Here is a 26,590-nt window from a genome sequence, read left to right as displayed (position 1 = left end):
ATATCACTTACTCTCTCTCTCTCAAAATAAATAAATAAACTAAAAAAAAAAAAAAACCTTAATTTACTTTTAAGTTCATATGATAATGAAATAGTTGTAAGTAGAACATTCTTGAGATGTTTTTCAAATTGGCTAAAAGTTTGCCTAGTTATCCAAAGCTGATTTTGGAAATATATGAAAATTCTTATAGACTCAACAAAATAGAGTATAGAGAAGTAATTTTCCTTACCCTTCATTCTTATATATATTTGCAATTCACCAAGAGCAAAAGAAATAATAGGGCTCCATATGTTTTCTGGAACTAAATATTCCTTGATTGAGAACATGTTGTGGAAATAGACATCTCTCTCTTATAAGCTGCCCGGTGTTCCGTTTTCACTTTCACAGTGACAGTGATTTCTTAGAAAAAGACAGTTTTTCTCTCAGCATTTTCTAACACAGGCAAAAGGTGCTATAAATTGCTCAGTGAAACTGAGTTGTGCTGTGATGAATTTTGTTTCCCAATGAAAAGTAGGAGATTGAGTATAATAGTGAGAGTGTAATTTTTTATCTTCTGAAATACATTTCTTATAACAGATTTCAGAGTCGTCTTTCTCCCTTTTTCTCAGTAGTTCAGTTGGAATGGAAAGTGGATTCATACTTAGCGTCAGAAATCTGACCACTTAGTTATAGCTTTGAATCATACTGTGATTTATGTAAAAGTGATGCCCTTTACGTAGATCTGTAGCTTGATTTTTAATTCACTTAAATAAAAGAGGTACTTATGCATGATGGGAAAATATACATAAACAGGATGCAGAAATAATCTTTGTTTCTGGTGTGGTATTTTTTGAAGCTGTGCTGGAATTTTTTTTTTTTTTTAATCCATTTTCTGCAGCTCAGAGTTACCACCTTGTAGTGCTTTGTACCTTTTTACCATGATCATATGTAAATATACAGAAAAACTTACACAAAAGAAATTATCTTTTTGTTAGGTGTAAAAGTTTTTCAAGTAATATATTTGTTTCTTACAATTTGAAGAAAAAAGTCCCCCAAATTGCAGAGGCAAACTCGACTTTAGAAATGACAATTATGGCCATAAATAGTGATATAAAATGAAAAAGAGTATGCATTAATGAAAACAAAATTATAAACTTGAAATTCTAAATCATAGAAGATCATCATTATTAATACAGGATTTGGAGTAGATACTGATTTTGATAAATCTTGTGGATTCTGTGGTTAAATAGACAATTATTTGTGAACTATATTAAGTAAAAAGTAGCATTTTTTTTAACATATAAGAAGCTACCATATCTTAAAATACTCCTATATATGAAAAATCATGAAGATTTTTTTTCAAAAATGGTTTTGGGTGTTGCCTAATAATTTCCTTTGTGGCTGGGCTATCAAACAGTTATAATTTATGAACTGTACTTCTTGGGGGAAGTAAGTAGTCTCTTAAGATTTTAACTTGTTTGCGTATGTATCTGTATTGTAAAATTGAACAAATGGGAACATTATTATATAATAATTGTATTTTTTAATCATATATAAAACCATAGTGAGAGCATTTATAAATACTAATTAGTCTAACAGCCTTTTTCAACCAGCATTCTGGGAAAGAATCCCCTAAGGCATTCATTTGTTTGTAAGTATTAACTTGTCACCTATATATCTAGAAAAGTATTACTTATGTTACTATCCTTGGGGGAATTCAGAAATAGTCACTCAAATTATTTTGTGTGTTTTTGGTATTTCAGATTTGGAATTTTAGTTAAGAAAGGGTGGCAGACAGTCTTAGAAATATGAGAAAGAGCAGAGGACGTGTAGTAATGTATTAGTGATCATTAGCTAATAACTTTACATAAGAGAGTATTTGAGACTTAAAAATTTGAGAGAAGGGATTATTCTTTTATGTAAAATCTATGATTTTATTTCTGTAAAGCTCATGAAAATAATGAAAAAACTGTGACAAATATAATTTAGTAAGGTCACAGATAAAAAATTGATGCCCAAAATTAATACCCTTTATACATAAGCAAAATCCAGTCTGTAGATAAAATGTGTAAAACTTGTGTGAGGAAAAGTTTACTTTTAAAAAACTCAAATGGGTTTGAACAGGGAGCCTCTTGTTTTTGAAGAATCACCATCATAAACAGGTCAACTCTTATGTTTATTTATATACTTGAAACTATTCTAATAAAAATACCAACAGATTTTTTTTCTGGAGGGTGGTAGTAAAAGTTGATCTTGAAGTTTACAAGGAAAAATAAACAGGAGGAATGGCCAAGAAAACCCTGGGGGAAAAAAAAATGTAAAGCCTTTATAATTAAAATAGTGAGGTGCCTGAAGAAGCAAACTAATGGAGCAGATGAGAAAATCCAGAAATAGATTTATGTGCAAATATAAATTTAGTAAGGATAAAAGTGGCCTTTCAAATCAGTGGGGGGAAGATGGGCTCTCTAATAAGTAGACAGTCCTTTGGAGAAAGATAAATTTGGAACTGTAGTTCATGCTATATATACTTGAATGAATTCCAAATTGATTAGAGCTCTCAAAACATGAAACCATGCTAATACTAGGAGAAAGTATGTCTGAATTATTTTATAGTGTGAGAATATTAGGGGAATAACTATGGCTCAAAACTAGAATCAGTAGGAAAAAAGATTGATGAATTAAGTTACACGAAAAAGAACTTCGACATGGAAAAGAAAGCATCAAAAGGAAGTCAAGCTCTTTTCTTCAGCAGGGCCATGGCAGGAGTGGCTGTGGTGCTAGTCTTTCTGAGCTGTCCAACTCCATTCTTGCTGACACAGTGACACCTGCACACACTGCTGCCATGACTGTTCAGATGACACTTTGTGGCACCCTCAAAGGCCACAATAGCTGAGTGACCCAGTTCGCCACCACTCCCCAGTTCCTGGACATGATGCTACCTGCCTCTCGAGATAAGACCATCATCATGTGGAAGCTGACCAGGGATGAGACTAACTATGGCTGCCTCTCAAGATAAGACCATTATCGTGTGGAAGCTGACCAGGGATGAGGGCATTCCACAGCATGCTCTTCAGGGTCATTCCAACTTTGTTAGTGATGTGGTCGTCTCCTCACGTGGCCAGTTTGCTCTCTCAGTTTGTTCTTTGTCTTTGGGATCTCACAACGTGTACCACCACACACAGATTTGTAGGCCATACCAAGGATGTGCTGAGTGTGGCCTTACCCTCTGACAACCAGCAAATTGTCTCTGGCTCCTGAGATAAAACCATCAAGCTGTGGAGTACACGGTGTGTATACAAATATACTGTCCAGGATGAAAGCCATTTGGAGTGGGTGTCTTGTGTGTGCTTTTCACCCAGTAGCAGCAATCCCATCATTGTCACCTGTGGCTGGGACAAGTCGGTCAAGTGTGGGACCGGCAAACTGCAAGCTGAGGACCAATCCTATCAGCCACACTGGCTCCCCAAACACTGTGGCACTCCAGGTGGATCCCTCTGTGCTACTGGGGGCAAGGATGGCCAAGTCATGCTGTGGGACCTCAATGAAGACAAGTCCCTTTATATGCGAGGTGCTGGGGACATCCTCATGCGCCATGCTTCAGTCCTAGCTGATACTGACTCTGTGCTGCCATGGGCTCCCACATCAAGATCTGGGACTTGGAAGACAAGATCATTGTAGATGAACTGAAGCAGAACGTTATCAGTTCCAGCAGCAAGGCAGAGCCACCCCAGTTTGCCTCTCTGGGCTGGTCTGCTGATGGCCAGACTCTGTTTGCTGGCTGTGTGGACAGCCTGGTGTCACAGGGTGGCAGGTGATCATTGGCATCCTCTGGAGACATATGGCAGAGCTTTAGAAATAAAACACTGGTTTTCTGACTTAAAAAACAAACAAAAACAAAACAAAAGTGAAGTCGAAGGTGTAATAAACTGATAAGTATTTGCCACTTACAACTTGAAAGGCTAACCTCCCTAACATAGAGAGAGCTCCTAAAAAAAATTAAAAGACTAATAGCCGATAAACAAATGGGCAAAAGTGTAAGTTCATTTAATTTACATGAAAAGAAATACAAGTGACTTTTAAACATATAAAAGTAGTTTGGCCTCACTCATTAAAAAGAAATGCAAATTAAAACTACCTTGAGACACCACCTTTTATCTATCAGGTGGATAAATAGTCAAAGTTTGCATTATCTTTTGTCAAGACTATAGGTAAAATAGGCAGAACATTGCTGATAGAAATGAGAATGGTATTATCTCTGCAGAAAGAACATTGACAGTGTCAAGCATGATTAAAATAAGTTGGGGGAGGGCAGTGACATCAGCAAGATGGCAGGATAGGAAGTGCTAGATTCTCTTTCTTCCTTGGAGACAGAAATTTAACACAACAAACTGACAAAATACATCTGTAGAAATCCTGAAACTGGTTCAAGGGTTCCTGCACCCCAGGCTAGTGGGAAGCCAACTACATGGAGGCTTGGTAGGAAATAGGTGATACTTTCCACTCTCGTTAGCACATTCCCGCTCTACCCCGACCCTTCACACATTTTGCAAGGAAAACTCCAACTACCATATTCTCCCTGGAGAGGAAAAGGAGTTGAACATACTTCCAGCTGGCTTTTGCAGGGTATGGGGTGCTGCCTGAGAGTGTCATTCTTGCTTGTATGCATGTATGGACAGAAACAGGGTGACAATTTGAGCACCCCTGAGAACAGCAACAGTGCATTAGAGTCTGCAGTACCATAGACAGGCACTAGATGGAGTCCCTGTACTGTGATTTCGTGTAGCCAGCCATTGGCAATGTTACAGACACACAAGGGAGAGCTCCTGAGCAGAAGCCAGCAAACATCTTCAAATAGGACAGATTACTTGCAAAAACACATAGAGGACACATACCTGGAAAAGACCTTTGAGGTGTCCAGAATCTCTAGCACGCTGAATAGAGAAAGCCGTCCTTGTATGAAGCCAGACTACAAAGTCTGAAGAGTTGGTCGATTCTTCAGATCCCCAAGTCCCAACAACAAAAAACAAGACCTACAGAGAAACAGCCAACTATAATATGTTTAAAGGAACAAATTAGATCTCCTGAAACCAAATCTAAAAAAAAGGAGATGTGAATTGACAGGTAAAGAATTCAAAATTACCATCTTAAGGATACCTAATTAAATTAAAAAAAACAGCACAGATAGACAAGTAAACAAAATTAGGAAAATGATGCATGAACAAAATGAGAGTATGAACAAAGAGATAGAAACTGTGAAGAAGAGCCAAACAAATTCTGCAACTAAAGAATAACAGTACAAAATTGAAAAATTCACTGTCAGGACTCAGTAGTAGATTTGACCAGACAGAAGACAGAATCAGTGAACTTGAACATAGGACTTTCAAAAGTTACTGAAGCAGGGGAGCCCAAAAATGAAAAATGAAGAGAGCTTGAGAGATTTATGGACCAGAAAAACAATATACAAATTATGGGAGTCTCAGAAAGTAAAGAAAGAAAGGAACAGGGAATCTATTTGAAGAAACAATGGCCAAAAGTTTCTCAAAATTAAGAAGAGAAATGGATATACAAATTCAAGAAACTCAAAAGAACTAGGGTAAATCTAAAGAGATATACACTGAGACACATCATAACTATACTGTCAAATGTCACATGTAAAGTGAGAGTCTTGAAAGCAACAACTTGTCACATGCCATGAAACCACGAAGAAAATAACTATAGGATATTTATACAGAGAGGGAAATGAGAAGTGAATCAAAACATGTCACTATAGGAAAATCAGTGAAACACGAAGAAGAGAGAAAAAAATGACAAAAAGCTAAAAGACAGAAAACAAGGAACAAATGGCAGTTGTAAGTCCTTTCATACAAGTCCTTACATTTAAAGTAATTACTTTTAAATGTAAACAGATTAAGCATAGCTATTAAAAGACATGGACTGGGGGCGCCTGGGGGGCTCAGTCGGTTAATCATGATCTCACGGTTTCTGAATTCGAGCCCCGCATTGGGCTATGTGCTGACAGCTCAGAGCCTGGAGCCTGCTTCAGATTCTGTCTCCCTCACTCTCTGCCCCTCCCCTGTTCACGCTCTGTCTCCCTCTCAAAAATAAATAAACATTAAAAAAAAAAAAAGACATAGACTGGCTAAATGAGTATTAAAAAAACAAATGAAAACATGATCCAGTTTTGTTTTGCTTACAGGAGATTCACTGTAGATCTAAATTTATAGACTAAAAGTGAAAAGGTAGAAAAAGATACTCAGTGCAAACAGGAACCTTAAGAGATTAGAGTGGCCATACTTATATCAGAGAAAAGGGACTCTAAGACAAAAACTACAACAAAAGGCAAAGAAGGACATTGTACCTCGTTTTCAGTTACAGATAAAGCAATCAAGTAGAAGATCAATAAGGAAAGAGTAGTCTTGAACAACACTGTAGACCATTTGGGCTTAAGAGACAAATACAGAGCATTCGACCCAATAATAGCAGAATGCACATTCTTCTCAAGCAAACACGAACAATATCCCAGGTAGACTACATGTTAGGTAACAAAAAAAGTCCTAACAAATTTTAGATGATTAAAATTACACAAAATATTTCTCTAATCACAATGGAATAAAACTGGAAATCACTAGCAGAAGGAAAACACAAAAATCCAAAATTATGTGGAAATTAAGTAACATACTGTAACAACCAGTGGGTCAAAGAAGAAATTACAAAGGAATTTAGAAAATATCAGGGGATAAATGAAAACAAAAACACAACGTGTCAAAACTTACGGGATACAGTGAAAGCAGTAATAAGAGGGAACTTCGTAGTGATAAATGCCTACATTTAAAAAAACTCAAGTCAACAACCTAACCTTACGTCATAAGGAACTAGAAAAAGAAGATCTAAACTGAAAGTCAGCAAAAGAAGGAAATAATAAAGATTGGAGCAGAGATAAGTGAAATAGAGAGTAGAAAAACTACAGAAAATGTCAACAAAACCCAGAATTGGTTTTTTTGAAAAGATCAACAAAATTGACAAACCCTTAGCTAGACACCCTAACTAAGAAGAAAGAAGGCTCAAATATCTAAAATAGAAACAAAATAGGAGACATTATAATGGATATCACATAAATAAAAAAGAAATATAAGGAACTACTATGAATAATATATGCCAACAAATTGGAAAACGTGTAAGAAATGGATATATTTCTAGAAATGTCCAGCCTACCAAGACTGAATCATGAAGAAATAAAAAAATCTGAACAAACCTATAACTAGTGAGGAACCAGTAATTAAAGAATTGAAGCACTAATAAAAAACTTCTCAACAACAGGAAAAAGCACAGAACCAGATGAATTTACTGGTGAATTCTACCAAGCATTTAGAGAAGAATTCAAACCAATTCTTTTTTAAACTCTTCCAAAGAATTAAAGAGGAGAGGAGACTCCGAAACTCATTTTGTGAGACAAGAATTACCCAGGTTCTGAAACCAGACAAAAACAGGACAGGAAAAGAAAACTATAGACCAATATTCCTCATGAACATTGACACAAAAATCCTAAACAAATATTAGGCAAAATGAATTCAACAGCACTTTAAAAGTGTCTTACATCATGAGCAGGTGGGATTTACACTTGGAATGCAAGGATGGTTCAACACATGAAAATCAATTGATGTTACATATCAAATGGACAAAGTGAAAGAAAAAAGACATCATCTCAATCAATGCAGAGAAATCATGTGATAAAGTTCAACAGCCTTTCATGGTGGAAACATTTAACAAACTAAGAAAAGAAGGAAACTACCTCAGTAATAAAAACCATATATAAAAACCAACATCATACTCAGTGGGGAAAGACTGAAAACTTTTCTTCTAAGCTCAAGAACAAAATAGGCATGCCCAATTTCACCACTACTATTCACCATAGTACTGAAAATTCTAGCCAGAGGAATCAGACAAGAAAAAGAAATAAAGGCATACAGATTGAAAATCTGTAATTATTAATTAATTAATAGTTAATTAATCAGGAATTTAATTAATTTAATTCCTGTAATTAATCAGGAATTAAAATGATCTGTTCATACATGATTTGTTCTTCTATGTAGAAAACCCTAAAGATTCCACCAAAAAGCTGTTAGAGCTAATAAAAGAATTTAGCAAAGTATCAGAATACAAAATCTACACTGAAAACTCAGTTGTTTTTCTTAAATACTAACAATGACCAAGCCAAAAATGAAATTTAGAAAATAATTCCATTTATTATAGCCTCAAAAAGGATAAAGTACTTAGGAATAAACTTTACCAAGGAAATAAAAGTCTTGTACACTGAAAGCTACAAAACATTGGTAAGGAAATCAAAAAAGATAAGAAAAAGGAAAGACTTCTTGTTTATGGATCAGAACTTAATATTGTTTAAATGTGTATACTACCCAAAATGATCTACAGATTCAATGGATTCTCTATTAAAATCCCAATGACATTTTTTTGCTGGAAAATAGTCCCAAGATTTGTATAGAATCTCAAAGGACCATGACTAGACAAAACAATCTTGAGAAAGAAGGCATCACACTTCCACATTTTAAAATGTACTACAAAGCAACAGCTATTATGTGATCCTGGCATAAAGATAGGCACATAGCCCAATGGAACAAATAAATAGCCCAGGAATAAACCTTTTCATATATAACCAAATGATTTTTGGCAAGAGTGCCAAGACTCTACAGTGGGGAAAAGGCAGTCTCTCTTTAACACACATTGAATGTGTTGGGTAGGCAGTCTTTAAAAAGAAGGAAATGCTGTCATGTGCTAAAACATAGATGAATTTTGACTTTATGCTGAACAAAATAAGCCAATCCAAAAGAGGCAAACAATATGAGTCCATTCAGATGAAATATGTAAAGTAGTCAAAATTATAGAAACAAAGTAGAAAGGTGGTTGGCAAGGGCTGAAGAGAGCGGAGGAGAAATTAATGTTTAATGAGTATAGAATTTCAGTGTAACAGCATGAAAAGTTACAGAGCAATTTTGCACAATGAAGTTAACACTCCTGTTACTAAAAAACGTTTAAGACGATAAACTTAATGTTATGTGTTTTTTATCATAATAATAAAAAAAGAATGAGGAAGACCTCTATGTGGTAATATGTGATTTTCAAGATACATTATTAAAAAAAAAGAAAAAAACTTGAGGGGCACCTGGGTGGCTCAGTCAGCTAAGCGTCCGACTCCTGATCTCCTGGTTTGTGAGTTTGAGCCCTGCATCAGGCTCTGTGCTGACAGCATAGAGCCTTCTTGGTATTCTCCTTCTCTCTCTCTCTGCCCCTACCTTACCTGTGCACGCTCTCTCTCTCAAAATAAATCAATAAACTTAAAAAAAAATGTAAAAAAAACACTTGAAATGTAGTACATGCTGTATAGGTGTATAGTAAAAGACATGTAAAAGGTAGCACTGCTACCTTTCTTATAAGAAGGAGAAGAGATACATGTATAATGTGCATGTTTTCTTATAAATTTCCAAAAGAAACTCAAGGATAAACCTAAAGCAAATATAATATGTTTATTTCTAGGCAGAGAGAAGGAATTAGAAGTGAGACTTTGAATATATTTTTTTAGATATACTTTTGACTTTGGAATTGTTGACACTTTTAGCCTTTAAAAAAATTAGGGTGGGGGGATTAAGAGTACACTTATGATGAGCACCGAGGAATATATAAAATTGTTGAATCACTATATTGTATACCTGAAACTAATATAACACTGTATGTTAACTAACTGGAATTAAAATAAAAATGTAAAAAAAATACAATACAAACTATAAGTAAATTTTTAAAATAAAAAATATTTATAGACTGTCTACTAAAAATCCCAAGCATTTAAAACATAACAAAACTTTTCCTTCTTATTTCTGCCATTGGAAAAAAAAAATCGGAAGCAGTCTCTTAGCCATTTAATCTTCATGAAGTTTTCATGGGTTTTGTTTTCATGCATTCATGAGGTGGCTGTGCTTTTGTTAAGTTCACTTTTAGTTTGCTTTATTTTCTGATTGTGCATTCTGTTAAGAGGAGGAACATATTCAGAAAGTGGCATTTGTCCAGAAGAAGGGGAAATGGATCTCTGGTGGAGTTAGACAAGTCTTCCTTGTAAGGAGAACAGGTTGGTTTGTAGCCTCTGAGCAATTTCCATCTTCCTACAAGATACTGTTATATCTGTATCTCTTGCCCTGAAATGGCAAATTCTACTTTCCTATTTGTTTTCTGTGTGGTAAAGCTACATTTCTATCAGGCTCCTTTGTCTTGCACTTCTAGTACATCACATGCAGGGGACTCTTCCAGGAAGCAAGGGGCGATTACCAACCTTTTCTTATCTGTAAGCATTTGTTTTCTTGGGGTTATTTTGTCTGACTTGATCTCATGTAACAGATTATAATTGTTAACGGAAAGGTAAACCGTTTCTAAACTCTAAAAGGTGGTCAGCATCATATACAAGGACCAGTTATCGATATGGATTACAGTGTCTTCCAGGAGTGGAAAGTGGGTAAAGTATTGTTTCTTAGTCTTTGAAGGATTCTGGATTTGTTCTGTTTGGGTAGCAATATATTTATAATTCAAACACTGTTATTTTTCATTCTTGTGTGCCTCATATAGTTTTTTTGTTTGCTTTGTTTTCTGGGTGTTTGTTTGTTTGTTTGTTTTTTGGCGGGGGGAGGTTCAGGGTAGAATTTAGTGATTCATTACTTACATATAACACCCAGTGCTCATCCCAAGAAGTGCCCTCCTTAATGCCCATCACCCATTACCCCATCACCCCACCCTCCTCCCCTCTAGCAACCCTCAGTTTTTTCTCTATGGTTAAAGCTTCTTATGATTTGCCTCCCTCTCTGTTTTTATTTTATTTTTCCTTCCCTTCTCCTATGTTCATTTGTTTTGTTTCTTAAATTCCACATATGAATGAAATATATTTGTCTTTCTCTGACTGACTTATTTTACTTTGCATAATACATTCCAGTTCCATCTACATTGTTACAAATGGTAAGATTTCATTCAAAAAGTAAAAGTAAATTTTTAAAATGGAAACCACATGAAGTTTTTTCAACTCTGATTCACTCATTCACTCTTACTCTTTTTTTACTATTTTTCATTTGTTGCCAAAAAAAAAAAATAATAGTCCCTTTTGGTTAATTTTAATGTTCATTGTTAATTTGTGTGTAGTCAATTTCTAACTCTCCTCTACTAGCTATAGCCTGCACTTAAGTTACTCTGTTCTCTTGCTTAATTAATGCTTGCAAAATATGATTTCTATCCCTGTCTCAGCAGCTAAGTATTTTCATGTAGTCAGCATGCAACATAATGTAGCAATTAGAAACCTACCTTGAGATATTCAATAAAAGGTCTGTTTTCACAGTGGTATTTTAAAAGTTTAATTTGGGTAAACAATTAAATAAAGGTCCTTTTGCCTTTGCTCTGTATTTCCCATGTTTGGTTTACTTCTCACAAACACGTGACTTTGGAAGTTATCATTGAAGATGGGTCCATAATGGTAACTAGGGATTTGCTTCTATTCAAATTTTGACAATACCAGTCAGCAGTAACATTCATATCATTACTACTGCTCATCTTTTCCTGAGCTTTTAAATTTCTTTCTGTGGTCCAGACATCCTGTACGCTTTGAAGATCAGCTTTTCCTAAAGTCAGAACTCTCCTACAGGCAGAGGCACTTTGTGATCGCTAGCAAAGCCACTTTGATGACTTCATTGGAGGAAATAATGCAGAGTGGTTAAGAGCATTTGCTATGGAGCCAAAGTGCCTGGGTTCAAATCCTGGTTTCACCACTTAGCTGTGTGACCTTAGGCAAGTCACCTAGCCTCTCTGTTCCTCAATTTTTCATCTTTAGAATGGGGTTAATAGTAATACCTACCTCATAATTTGCTATGTATGGATTAAATGGATTAAGATATCTAAAGTCTAGAACAAATTGGCAAAAAAATGGGAGGCATTGTATGAGTGTTAATTGCCTGCCTACCTTCCTTCCCCAAACGAATGCTGTTGGATAGCAGGCACCATTCACTTACATGGTTTCTCTCCTTTGATGATAACATGTCCTTCCCTCTCCCTCCTCCCCTCCCCCGCCTCCCCGCCCTTAACTGACCCTCATTCATTCATTATCAACTAGGGGAAAAAGAGAAAGGAAGGAGAGAATAAAAGAAATACAGTTCATTGTATGGACTGCCTCCATCATTTAGGAGGGCACAGGAGTTGGTGCATGTTAACAGTGCCCCTTTTCTACTTTTCTGTGGTATCCTTCCTGGCTGCTAGATTTCTTCAGAGGAACACACTCAGCCATCTAGAGGCAAAGCTCTATCACTGTATGGTGAGGAAATGTTAAGGTTTGAATACCACATAGATTGAATCAGTTACAGGTATACCATTTTTTAACTTAAACCAGACAGACCCATTTTAGCTCAGATTCCTAATAGCTTTGTTTAACCTAGAGATAATCAGCACTTTGGTTCTATTCCTTTTGGATTTTTCTTGCTGACCACAAGGCCTTTTTGTTCTCAGTTAAAACTTGTGATCACTGAAGCTATCTGAATGATAATTAATTTGATTTTAATAATTGTGATCACTATTTCTTGCCATCTTATTTGGTTTTTCTAAACAAGATCCTGTGTCTTCACTTCTATACTGTTTTAAAAATGGGGGCGCCTAGTGGCTCAGTTGGTTGAGCGTCTGACTCTTGATTTTTAGCTCAGGTCATGATCCAAGGGTCATGGGATTGAGCCCCACATCGGGCTCTGTGCTGAATGGGGAGCCTGCATAGGATTCTCTCTCTCTCTCCCTCAGCCTCTCTCCCCTGCTTGTGCGCTGTCCTTTCTCTCTCTCTGTCTCCAATAATAAAATTTTTTTTAAATGCAGATTTCCTTGAAGTACGTTATCTCTTGCTTTTGCCCATCCTAGCCTAGCTACAGCTTTAAATGGGTTACAGAAGTAGTGGGGCGGTTCTTCCAGATCACATTATCTTTTCGATACAAATGTTACCATATTTAATACAAATAAGGTGAATTTTTTCAGTCTTCTCAAAAGTCTTCTCAAACTGTATATTTTGTAGAACTTTTGTCCTCTTACTTCATTGATTCTATTGTCTCGTCCCAATTCTCAACCTCTTGACAGGATATCAGTGTGAATTTGCATTCATTTTTCTTCCTTACCTACACCTTTGTTCCTTATGGATACAGAATAGATAATTAATAGATCATTAATATTTTTTTTCTTATATGGCTGGTGTGATTTTAGTTTCTTTTTCATGAAAATGAAGAAAATAACTTGTATTAAGAAATTACAAATCAAGAATTGGGAATGGTAATTGCTCCTGCTGAAGTGTCATTCTTTCTCACCTGTACTTGAACAGAGAATAAGAAACTTTTGCTTCTATTTATAGAAATTCTTCTGGGGAATAACTAAGTTGAGGGCAACTTTATTCTTTTCCTATTTATCTATTACTTTGACGGGTTGAAAGTCACATCAAACAAGGGCTATTCTATATTCTTATTATCTTCCACTAGTGGTTAAAATTTTTAAACACATTAAACATTCAGCAGATATGTGTTCAGTGCTTATTATATTCCAAGTACTGTGCTGGGCACTGGGAATAAAAAGAACATGCCATGATCTCTGACCCTGGAGGACTTCATCATGATAAGGCACCACAGTGCCGTGCAGAGAGCGTTAGTGTTAGAATCAGCACATCCAACTCTGCCTCTTCGCAGTGTGTAACAGAGAGCGAGTTGTCTTAACGTCTCTGAGCCGGTTTCCTCTTCTGTAAAATGAGAGAGTTGGCCTGAGTGATCTCTGCATCTGACATTCGATTATTCCAAAATGGGATATTTTTCTTAAGGTTACTAACTTAAGGCTGGTGTGAGGATCAAATTAGAAAAAATTTACGAAAGGACTTTAAAAACTATTAGGTGTTGTCTAAACAAAGACATTACTAATTATTTACTGATTTGGCAGTATTTACTAGTGCTTTTGGTCCAAAGACCAGATGCATTAGGTGTTATAATTAAGTTCCAGAAGTTTAAGAAATAAAGGATGACCTTTTCATGACTTTGGCTCTGAGTTCTAGGCATATTTTAGGGTATCTTATTATCAACCGTTATTGAGTAAAGTAGGTACTCTGTAAATGTGCATTGATTTAAGCCATAGGTTTTGAAATTCTGTATAATTATAAGGTACACCACAATCCCTGTGGTTTGGGATTATCTCTTCTATATTAGGCTTATGGAATTCTGGGTTAACTAAGGTAATTGTTCATCCGTATGAAATAATTGTTTTTAGGCAAATATGACTGCATATTTACAGCCTGCCATAGGACTACTGTGTCGAAACATAGAGTACATTTCAATTTGGGGTCAGTTTTCTTTGGCTATTTGTCCAGTAAATATTTTCAAGTGTGTGGCAAATACCAGACCTTCCAATGTATGGGTTCTTCAAAAAGTGCAACTATCTTTTTCTATGTTTGTAGATTATAAGAACCCCTGATAATATGCCCAAGGACAGAGCCCATAAGCCAGTTCAAAAAGTTGAATCAGTAATTATGTTTTAATTATTATTATAGGTGTTTATTCTCAGATCTAAGTAATAGTTTCAGCCCTCTGAAATTTTTTATTGCTAAGCATTATGATTATCACTAGTCTGTTCTTCAGAAGTTTTCATAATGTATACCCTTTTATTTTGTTTGGCTTATTCATAATTATGGCTAGATAATTTACTGTTGAAATGGTGAGACTTTCACTAAAAGCTGCTTCCAAAGTAAGATTTGAGTATATTTTCATTTGCAAAGTTACTGGCAATAAAGAGTAATAACTATTGCTTATTTAATCTGCCAGCATTTAAACTTTCACATTAATTTTATGTTTATGACTATATGATTATAAACTTGATTTACCTTCAGCTTTTGAAGAATAAAACCATTACCCTGTTTTACTGGTAAACTCATATACCTAATGACTCATGCCTTTTATATATGTTAGGAAAATGGTGTTTCATTGTTAAAGTTAGAATTGAGTTAGTCAACCAGAAGTGAACCTCTAATTGTTTCCAAATGCTTCCTCTTTGGGTTTGGATGAAGCTCTAAGTGTTAGCTCAGTCAGGAATTTGCTAAGCTTGTCTTTTTCCCAGTATCCTTTCATTATGGGTAGATAGATCCATGCTAAAATCTGTTTTATGATTTCCCATTACAGTAGTTAATCAGAAAAATATGGATGCAAACTCCTGAGCTAAACACAATTTTAAAAAGCAAAAATAAAGTTTCTGCAAGTTTCTTTTACATTTTTATGATCTTTGAAATTGTTACAGAAATTGACCTTGGTTCTGAATTGCTGAAAGGTTTAGCAAGTACCTTTCTCCCTCTTCCACAGTTTCATGACCTACTTCTAGTTACCTCTGAAATCCTTACATGATTTTAGAATTCCTGTTAGACAGAATTAGTGTGACACATCCATGTGCTTTGGCGAAATGCTTGCTGCTGTTGAATATAAACATTTTATTAAATTTCTACTGAAGCAGGCAGCCATTTCAAATCTTATAATGTAGCAAAATCAGTAAACACCTCATTGACCCTTACCAAAAAAAACCCCGCTGTTATATATTATTTCCTTATATCATTGATATCTTTTATTTAGTTATTTTAAAATTAATTTTATTAAATGTTTATTTGCATTATGATTCTTAAATTGAGTGTTAAAGTAAATGGTTTCTAAATTCCCTGTTAATTCTAATAGTGTGTTATCTGTGATCATGGAACTTCTTCACCAGTTCTAGAATCCTCAAACTAAGCCACATGTGAATAAATTAATTTTATGAGAAAAGAGGAAATACTAGTCCATCCATCCTTCCTTCCTTCCCACCCCCCTCCTCCTCCTCCTTCTTTTTTAAACAAATGTGATAGCAAGGCATAGCTGGCTTTGGGAAGCAACATACATGGAATATAGACATAAAAAGTTGAACAAAGGTTTGGATAAATTTGTAGATGGTTGTTCTGGGTGCCTTATTAAGAGACTGTGTTGGGGAAATGTCCTTAAGGTTTTAAGGCTGATCTCTTCAAGGATTATTATAGATTAGACTCAGTCATCTCTTACTTATTGTGTTTTAGCTAACACAAAAATTAGAAAAACTAGACTATGCCTAGGTATTCTAAAACATTATATTTAAAAAAAATTTTTTTTAATGTTTGTTTATTTTTGAGAGAGAGAGACAGAGTGTGAGCAGGCAAAGGGCAGAGAGAAAGGGAGACACAGAATCTGAAGCAGGCTCCAGGCTCTGAGCTGTCAGCACGGAGCTCGACACGGGGCTCGAACCCACAAACTGTGAGATCATGACCTGAGCCGAAGTCGGACCCTTAACCGACTGAGCCACCCAGGCGCCCCCTAAAACATTATATTTTAAAAGTCATTTGCAAAAAGATGTTTCACATCTGCTGTTTAATAATATCATTGCTCATAGTGTTTGCCTTCTGCTACAGTAAGGTCTGTAATCTTTTCTATTTTTGCCCATTTTTCTCTATTTTAAAAGGGATATTTAAAAGTAAGTTACCAACACATTAATAAAGAAAACTGTTCACCAAACATTCATGGGAAATGAAAATGGATACAGGCATCGTCTCTAGTTGTTTTCCATTCATATGCACCTTCTTCCAAATGCTGGGCCCTGAATGAGTGTGTGTTGCCTGATTTCCAGTGACCTCTCTATAGGCTTTTTCAAAAGTTGTGGATTCCATTAAAGTAGCTATTGTGTATTATTTATCGTTTAAATAAAGCCAGTGCCTAGCACATGCTTGGCTCATAGTAGGCATATAATAAATGTTGACTTGAACTTTTCAAAATTGAATTTGGAGTCCAAAGTCTTGGTCTTTTTATTCTAGCTCTCCTACTCACTAGCTGTGTCCTTCAGCAAGTTCCTTTGGTGTTCTAGACCATCATTTCCAAATCTAGAGTAAGATTCCATCTAGTTCTAGGAAATATGATACCAAATAGTTCAATAGTTGCTTATTCATATTGATTGCTTAATAAAATCCATTTGCAGGAGTAAATCAGTTTGCCAAGTAGATCTCTCCTCATTTTGTGATGCTTGATATACATATATACAGATGTATATATATGTATACATATATATGTAACATTTTCTTTCATTTCCAAATATATTCTTGCACTAGTATTCCTTGTAGTTTGACTTATGGAATGAAAAATGAAGATGGAAGGAATTGCCTAGATATTTAATCCACTTCCTCATTTTACAGATGAGAAAATTGGTGCTCTGGAAGGCTATTCAATTTGTCCAGAGTTATTTAATAGCAGAATTAGAACCCAAGTATCATGAGTCCATTTTCTACCTGAAATATCTTTAGGCATTATTAGCAGTTCCTTGGGATAAAGATTGAAGAAGAAATGATCAAAATAGCTAAATTTTTCTGTGTGGTTCTAAGAGGTACATAGGAAAAAAAACCTTTTTTCTCAAACTTTCATTATAGCAGAACCATTTTTGTGCCTCACTTTCTGAAAAGTACAGTAAGGAAAGTAGGAAAACATAAAAATTGTAAGTTAGTTTGTAAAAATATTCTGTGACTGATCCTTTCTTTTTCTTGAGAAATGATGGAGAGGGGAAAGAAAAATGTGATAATGGTTGAATTGTAGCCTGTGAGTCTACCAACATGTTTTTCTTTGCCTTTTTTATAAACCCAGGGCATCCTCACCTGTATAATAATAACAGCACAGTAGATAGAAACAGACACTGCTCTTCAGGTTACATGAAGGAATAACCAATATTCTTTTGCTGTAAAAACCCTTAACCCCACTTGCAGTTGCTCTAACGTTGCCATAGGTAGCACAGATTTTTTTTTTTTTTTTTAAGGAGCACAGAAAGGACATTTTGTACAGTTGAGAGAAGAACAGTTTGGGATCAGGAAATATACCCTAGAAGGGGTGACACTTGAGATTTTAGAGAAGGAATAGAAGCCAGACTACAAGGCAGTTTAGGGACACTCTAGGCAGAAGTGACAGCATGAGTAAAGCATGAAAAGAAGAAACAGCTAAAAGTAAAGTGCAAGTATGTTTGGTTTGAGGGCTTAAAATGTGAAGCAAGGATTGATAGGATGTGAAGCTAGGCAGGGCAGATCCAAAAATATACCATGTTGAAGAGCTTACATTTAATCCCCTAGGCAGTGGGGAAGCTTTTAAGGGATTTCTTTTTAATGGGGAAGGGATAATAGGGTCAGATACTGATTTTAGATAGATTAGTCTAATAGTTTTAAAAAGAGTGGTTATATTAGTTATCTAAGAATGCGTAACAAATAAAAAAAACCTAGTAGCTAAAATAATGGGCATTATCTTATAGTTTTGGTTCAGGAACCTGGTCATAGTCAGTGAGGATCCTTGGCTCAGAGTCACTCACAAGATGGCAGGCAAGGTGTCAGGCAGGGCTACGGTCATTCTAAGGTTCATTTGGGGGAGAATCCACTTCTAAGCTCACTGAAGTGGTTGTTGAAAGTACTGAGTTCCTTTTGGGCTATTGGACTGAGGGTCTCAGTTCCTCCAAGGAGGTATCCCTCAGTTGCTTGTCACTTGGGCTTTCCTTAGAACAGGTCACAACATGACAGCTGTGAGCAAAGTGAGAGCGTAAGAGAGCAGGGCGAACAAGATGGAAGCCAGAGTCTTTTAACCTGATTTTAGAAGTGCCATGTCCCACTTTTGCTGTGCTGTATTCAAGTCACTAGGTCCAGCCCACACTCAAGAGTAGGGGATTGCACAAGAACATGAATAGTAGGGAGGCATGGGCCATTGGGATCCATCTTTGAAGCTGCTTATCACAATGGACTTGAAGTAAGACTAGAGGCAAAAATGGCCCGCTAGGAGGCTATTATAATAATCCAAGTGAAGATGTAGAGATTATTGTAGACAAGTGTAGTAGAATGACAAGGATGGAGGCAAGAGAGATTTAGGATGTTAAATCTTGAGAACTTAGTGATTTAGAGCATGGGGGTTTAAAGGGAGAAGAAGGAATTAAAGGTGGCATCTAATTATTCGTACTTAGCTCTTAATCTGACTAAAGAATATTTTCACTTGAATGTGACTTAACCTCCTGTCTACACTGAGTTTTCATCTTCACTACTGCCATTCCCTCCATGCTTTTTGTCTTTTGGACTTGTCCTTGGTGTCACTTCACTATTTCTTCACTACATCCAGTTAGACACCAGTTATTTCTTTCCATATCTGTTTAATTTTCCTAGTTATCTCTGTTCCTATCTTACTTTCATTATCCAAGTACTTATCACTGTGCACTTAACGTGTGGGGACAGTCTCGTAATTGCTTCCTTCTGCCCATTTCCTATCTTTAATCTAGATTCTAAAACATCTAATATTTGCTTATCTATCATTGATTTAACCAACAAGTATTTATTGTGGGCTGACTTTGGAACCAGCACTTTACTAGGCCTCCTTGGGAATTGTGAGGAAGACAAGCATCCTCTCTGTTCTCATTGTCTTTGTTCTTTGAATGTCTCCTCTTCCTTTCCACCTGTCAGAAACATCACTAATTTTGGGGGGTGCCTGGCTGGCTCAGTCAGAGGAGTACATGACTCTTGATTTTGGAGTTGTGAATTCAAGCACCACATCAGATGTAGAGATTACTTAAATAAAAACAAAACTTAAAAAAAAAAAAAGAAATATCACTAATATTTAAGGTACATTTCAACTTCTGCCTATCTTGAAATATATGTTTCTTTTGTCTCTGTCTCCTACAGCTGTAACTAGAAGGGATTTTACTTTGGAAATTTTGAGATTGTCCACATTTAAAAGAGAGCACTGGCTTAAGTTATTAGCGCAATGAAGCTTTTTCTGACCTCCTCTCAGTCTGCTTCAAGCAGTAGAGCTGTGCCTGGCCACCCTGACCCACTGGAATCATGTGGAGAGCTTTTTAAAAACATATGCCGTGGAATACCTGGGTGGCTCAGTTGTTTGAGTGTCCACCTCTTGATATCGACTCAGCTCATGATCTCACAGTTTGTGAGTTTGAGCTCCGTATCCGGCTCCGCACTGACAGCATGGAGCCTACTTGGGATTCTCCTCTCTCCTCTCTCTGCCCCTCCCCTCTTTGTGCTGTTTCCCTCTCTCTCTCTCTCTCTCTCTCTCTCTCTCTCTCTCTCTCTCCCCCTCAAGATAAATAAATAAAAACTTTTAAAAATAGTAAACAAATGAGAACAGATGCCTTGACTTCCCTTCAAAGATTCTGATTTAATCTGTCAGAAATGAAAACAAATAAGACTCTAAGGTGAATTTGATGTCTAGATAGTTAAGAGAACTACTGCAGTAGAGTCACCCTCATCATTGTACTGTTAGTTGTTTTGTGGACATTTAACCATCCAAAGAGCTTAAAGTAGTGATTTCCAAATACTGGTGGAGGACTGGCTACAGCAATACACACAGACATTCAGACCCTGTCACTAAAGGTGCTGATGCACTACATCTGTGGTTATATCGAGGCTTCTCTACTTTTTATTTTATTTTATTTAAATTTTTAAAATCTGTATTTATTTATTTATTATTATTATTATTATTTTTTTTTTTTTTTTTTGAGAAAGAGACAGAGTGCGAGCAAGGGAGGAACAGAGAGGGAAACATGGGACCTGAAGCAGGCTCCAGGCTCCGAGCTGTCACACAGAGCCCGATGCAGGGCTCAAACTCACGAACTGTGAGATCATGACCTGAGCCAGAGTCAGACGCTTAACTGAGCCACCCAGGCACCCCTCCCTTCTATTTTTTAAATAATGAAAATATATAACTGGTAATGAAAGATATGTAATTGATATGTAATTGGGCTGTAAAAATATTGGATGAACAGACTAATATACCATATTAATTTTTTTGTATTTTTCCTTACAATACTATTCAGATACATACATGTAATATTTGATAAATAAGGACCAGTTGGCCATTGTATATTTTATAGATTACATTGGAAGATTCTGGTCAATTGAAATAATGCTTTAAATAGCAGTTGAATGACTCCTATGTTTAGATTTTCAATGCTTCAATACTATTCAGTAGTATAGTTCAGTGTTTCGTATGTTAGTGCATTTTATCTAGCTCTTTTATTTTTAATAATAACTTACCGATCACAGGACAAATTTAGAACAATGACTAGATTCTTTTTTCTTCATATTATTCTGATAAATCTTACTATGTTCTAGTATAGGGAGGTATATTATTACTTTCTTGCAGTATGGGATTGTCAGAATGGATTTAATAAATGTTTTCTTCCTTTTCTTTAGCGTTATTCCTCTTTTAAGAGAATCTGTTGGCATATTAATGCAGAGAACCCCTCCAGTGTTGGAAAATACTCTGCCTCAGTGCTATCAGAGGGTAAGTTTCAGAGCTTCCAAGCCATTAAATTTTATGTTGTTTCCAAGCTGTTAGGGTTTTTAACTTTTACAAATATGGGTAGCATATGTATATAATTTAGTATTTCTTCAAGATTGAATGCTGACCATGAATGCTATTTACACAAACCAGAATAAAATCATTGGAAAATACTGAACTTTACTAAGGAAAATGTGGTAGAACTTGTCCTTGTTTAGAATTTGAGCAGTTCTTTTAAAATATAGGTATGAATAGCAGATGATATAAGCATTTATTCAACCTGTATTTTTTGAGCTCCTACTTTGTGCCGGGTATTCTAATAAGGTACTAAGGATGTAAGAGTAAGCAAGACAGACAGTGTTCTGTTCTCGAAGAGTGTACGGTCTAGTGGGGAAAAACAGGCACTAAATACCTTGAGAAGTAAGAAAATATCCATGACGTTACTGTAATAGAAATAAAACAAAGTGTGGTAGACATGGATGGTTACCTTAGATTCACTAAGGAAATTATATTCAAGGAAATCGAAACCTTGATGACATGAAGGAGCCAGCCTTATGAAAATTGTGGAGGAGAGGGTTTCAGGCAAAGGAACAGTTTATGCTTCGCGCAGAAGTTCTGTGGCTGGAACTAATTTTGAGTTGTGAGGAACAGAAGAAAAGGCTACTGTGGCTGGAGTGTAATCAACAAAGGGATGAGTGGCTGGAAAGGCTGCAGAGAATGGTAGGGGCCAGATCATACAGAGATTTTGGTCTTACCAAGAAGTTTAGATTTAATTTTAATCCAGTGGGAAGCATTAGAAAATTTTTAGGCAGGTACAGTGTCCTAAAACTTAGGTTTTTAAAAGATTATTCTGCTTGCTACTGGAGAACAAATTCTAGAGAGAATGAAAGAAAGAAAGCCAGTGATGAGGCTGTTGTTATCTATGTGGGGAGAAATAGTGGCTAGGACTAAAGAGGTAGCAGTGAAGATGGAGGTAAGGACATATTTGGGATACATTTTCGGAGATGATTATATATTAGTGGAGAGGAGAAAAAGTATTGCCTCTCAGCTAGGTAGATGCTGATACCATTTGTTAAGATTAAGGTTGTATTGATGCAGGTTTGAGGATGGAAAATCCCCCAAATCAAGAGTTCTATTCTGCATATGTTAGAATTGAAGCACCTACTATTGGTATAGGGGAAATATAAATGCAGTGGTTGGATATGCAGATCTGGTGTTCAGGGACAGATTAGGTAGGACTAGAAAGAGTTTTGAGACATCAATATATGAATATTTAAAATATTAGGATTATATGAGATTACCTTGGGAGAATTAAGCTCTCTTCTTTTTAGCTTTACTCTCACCTCCAGATTTACAGCACAGGCGGTAGAAAGCCAGAAAAAGGAGTGGTTAATAAGGCAACTGGAAAACCAGAAGAGTGTAGTCTCTCAGAACTGAAGAAGGAAGCAGTAATCAACTGCCCTGAATCTTTCTGAGGGGCAAGCAGGGTAGGAACAGAGAAGTTACCATTGACTGGCATCATGAACATCGCTAATGACCTTGATAAGACCAGTTTCAGAGAGTTTGGGGAGGAGAGCATGATTTGAGTAGATTAAGGAGAAAATGAATTGGGGAAATTAGGGATAGTAGCTAAGACTATTTAAGAAGTGTTGCTGTAAAACCCAGTGTTTGTAGCAGCACTATCAACAATAGCCAAAGTATGGAAAGAGCCCAAATGTCCATCGATGGATGAATGGATAAAGAAGAGGTGGTATATATATATATAATGGAGTATTACTCAGCAATCAAAAAGAATGAAATCTTGCCATTTACAGTTGCATGGATGGAACTGGAGGGTATTATGCTAAGTGAAATTAGAGAAAGACAAAAATCATATGACTTCACTCATATGAGGACTTTAAGAGACAAAACAGATGAACATAAGGGAAGGGAAACAAAAATAATATAAAAACAGGGGGACAAAACAGAAGAGACTCATAAATATGGAGAACAAACTGAGGGTTGTGGAGGGGTTGTGGGAGGGGGGGATGGGCTAAATGGGTAAGGGGCACTAGGGAATCTACTCCTGAAATCATTGTTGCACTATATGCTAACTAACTTGGATGTAAATTAAAAAAATAAACTAAATAAAAATTTAAAAAGAATAATAAAAAAAAATTTAAAAAGTAAAAAAAAAAGAAGTGCTGCTGTTAAAAGGAGCAAAGAAATGAGGTGACAGCCTGGTATGGATGTAGTATCAGGCAGTGTCAGTTTTTAAAATAAGATATTTTAGAACAGTGCTGTCCCATAGAACTTTCCCCAGTAATGGAAATATTGTATAATCTGCACCATCCAGTACAGAGATCAGAAACAGCATGTGGCTATTGAGCACTTGAAGTATGGCTAGCACAACTGACTTTGTTAATGTATTTTAATTCTCATGTAGTTAAACAGGCACATGTGTGTAGTTATTTCTGTATTACACAGCGTAGTTCAGGAGCATGTTTGTTATTGATAGGAATGGGCCATCCTAGAGGAAGAAATCGATGGTATGGCAGTAAAGGTGGTTATTGAAAGAATGAAGTTCTTAAGAAGAAAAAGGATAGAACTGAAAGCCCTATGGGGGAATTCAGTGTAGAAGGAAGCCAGGGGTACTGTATCCCTGGATGGGGTGGGGGTGGGGGGGCAGAAAGTGCTGACATAGGGTTCAGTCAGTTAAGCATTGACTTTGGCTCAGGTCATGATCTCATGGTTCCTGGGTTCAAGCCCCGTGTCGGGCTGTGCCCTGGCAGTGTGGGGCCTGCTTGGGATTCTCTCTCTCTGCCCCTCCCCTGCTCATATGCTGTCTTTCTCTTTCTCAAAATAAATAAATAAACTTAAAAAAAAAATGTGCTGACATAGATGAGGGTCAACTGGTAGATTTGGTGGTATAGGATAAGGGATTTTCTATGTACTTTTATTTTCTTTATGATTTATAAGGCAGTGTAATCAAACAAAAAAGCTTAGAAAGCCAGAGGAAAAAAGAAGAAGGTGTAAAAGGGGGGTTTTTTTGAAGGAGGGAAAGTGAAGTGTTGCCCATTTTGACATTTGTGGTTATGATTGTAAGGTAGGATAGTCATCATAATTATGGAAGAGAAGGGAGCAATTTATTGAATGTTTACTATAAAGCTGGTTCTTGTACTAAGTATTTTACATATATTGTTTCTGGTCTTCACCATATTTATACAGGGTAAGTTTTATCGTCCTTTGCATAGGTAAAATTGAGGCTCAGAGAATTTAAGTAACTCATCCAAGGTCACAAATGCTAGTGGCTGAACCAGCATTCTACTCCTTATCCATCTGACTCCAAAGCTCATGCCCTTTCTGTTCTACCACACCATCAGAATAGGAAAAGCAACACAGATTTTCATCTGTAACTACAGTTTCCCCGTATTTTTTAATATGAGGAGAGTTAAAGTCAGTTTGTATAGGAATCATTCCTTAGTCTTACTACAAGACTACTTGCTTTCTTAGAGGTAGAAGAAATCTATTCAGTTGGTTATTTCACTCACAGTATATCCCCTGAGGATGCCATTTAGAAAAATGTAGGGTGATAATCAGGTTCTAGCAACTACATCATCAGAGTCCTGAAAGAGGAAGAAAAAGTCCACCTTGACCTCTTTTCCCAGTAAAAGCAGTTTTTAAAAAGGGCATGGTGGGTAGTGTCTCAAATTTCCTACCAACTGTCTTGGAGTTTATAGAAAATAATGCCTACATTCATCAAATTCTGATAAAAATGAATATTTTTGATAGATCTAAGTTCCACTTTTTCTTAATTAACATCCCAAATGGATTACTTAAAAATCAGAGAATCTCAGAATTGAAAAGGATCTTGTCTTTTTGGTAATAGGCATTCTAACAGGTGTAAGGTGGTAATTCAGTGTGGTTTTGATTTGCATTTCCCTAGTGATTAATGAGTTGAGCTCCTTTTTACCTATCTGTTGGTCATATGTATGTCTTCTCTGGAAAAATGTCTATTCTAATCCTCTGTCCATTTTTTTTTAATGTTTATTTATTTTTGAGAGATTGACAGAGCATGAGTGGGGAAGGGGCAGAGAGAGAGGGAGACACAGAATCCCACAGTTCAGGCTCTGAGCTGTCAGCACAGAGTCCAACATGGGGCTTGAACTCACGAACTGCAAGATCATGACCAGAGCCAAAGCCGGATGCTTAACTGACTGAGCCACTCAGGCACCCCTGTCCATTTTTTAATCAGAGAGTTTGCCTTTTTGCTATTGAGTTGTATGAGTTATTTTTATATTTTGTATATTAACCCCTACATATTCAATTTTTAATGGTCCTTTCCCACATTTACTTTTTTTCTCATATTACAGCATTTTCTGTATTTCCAAAAACGTATCCATTTTATTTAGGTTTTCAAAATCATGTTTTTATTTTGTGTGTGTTTATGTATATATATTATACACACACATAGACACACACACAATTTACTGAGCAACTTACTTGGGGCAGGAATTGTTTTTAGGTGCTAAGGATACAAAACATAAAAAAACAAAAATACATCCCTGCTCTTATTGAGCTTAAGTTTAACTACATGAGAATTAAGTTCAGGCTATAAAAATTATAAATAACATAAAGGAGTAATGCAATATGTGACAATATGCTCTAAAAAGTAAAAAAAAAAAAAGAGAAACATGAAAGTGAAAACATTATTTTAGATAATGTAACAGAAGACCCAGAGCACGGAGTTACAGTAACTTACTGAGATGACATTTGCCTAAAAACCCATACATAGTCGAGCGAGTAGAAATCAGGAAGGGAGGTACACTGCAGGCAGAGGGAACAGCAAACACCCGGAGGTGGGAGTGTGCCAGACTTTTCAACCAGTGGTGAGGACGCTGGTTTAGCTGGGGAAGAAGGAGCAAGGCCGGGGCAATAGGAGATGAGGTGGTCAGGTAAAGGGGGGGCCATGTGACACGGGTCCGTGTAAGCCATCGTGAAAACATTGGTCTTTGTTCAGCATAAGATGGGAAGTCCTTGGAGGATTTTGAACAGGCAAGTGGCAGCATCTGACCCAAACTAACAGGATCGCACTCGGGCTACTGTGATGAGAATAGATGGAAGAGGTGCAAGAATAGAAATAGAGCAGTTATTAAAATATTTTATTATTATTATAATTATACTTGAGATAATAATACTTGAGATATATAACTGAGATATACTTGAGATATAATCCAGACTTGAGA

General features: G+C 36.2%; 1 protein-coding gene and 1 pseudogene across 1 annotated transcript in view; both read left to right on the top strand.

Moving 5' to 3' along the window:
* The window catches only part of SLC30A7 (solute carrier family 30 member 7), an 86,468-nt gene that overhangs the window by 43,851 nt on the left and 16,027 nt on the right, over nucleotides 1–26,590 (top strand). The window contains exon 9 of the mRNA XM_019457638.2: nucleotides 21,278–21,368. Coding sequence (XP_019313183.1) covers nucleotides 21,278–21,368 — 91 coding nt within the window. The remainder of the gene's footprint in view (nucleotides 1–21,277; nucleotides 21,369–26,590) is intronic.
* LOC128773871 (receptor of activated protein C kinase 1-like) lies at nucleotides 1,059–12,068 on the top strand (annotated as a pseudogene).

The sequence above is a fragment of the Panthera pardus genome, unplaced genomic scaffold (genome assembly GCF_024362965.1).
Source record: "Panthera pardus isolate Hobbes unplaced genomic scaffold, ASM2436296v1 HiC_scaffold_11, whole genome shotgun sequence".
Lineage (NCBI taxonomy): Eukaryota > Metazoa > Chordata > Mammalia > Carnivora > Felidae > Panthera > Panthera pardus.
This window is presented reverse-complemented; position numbering and strand designations above follow the sequence as displayed.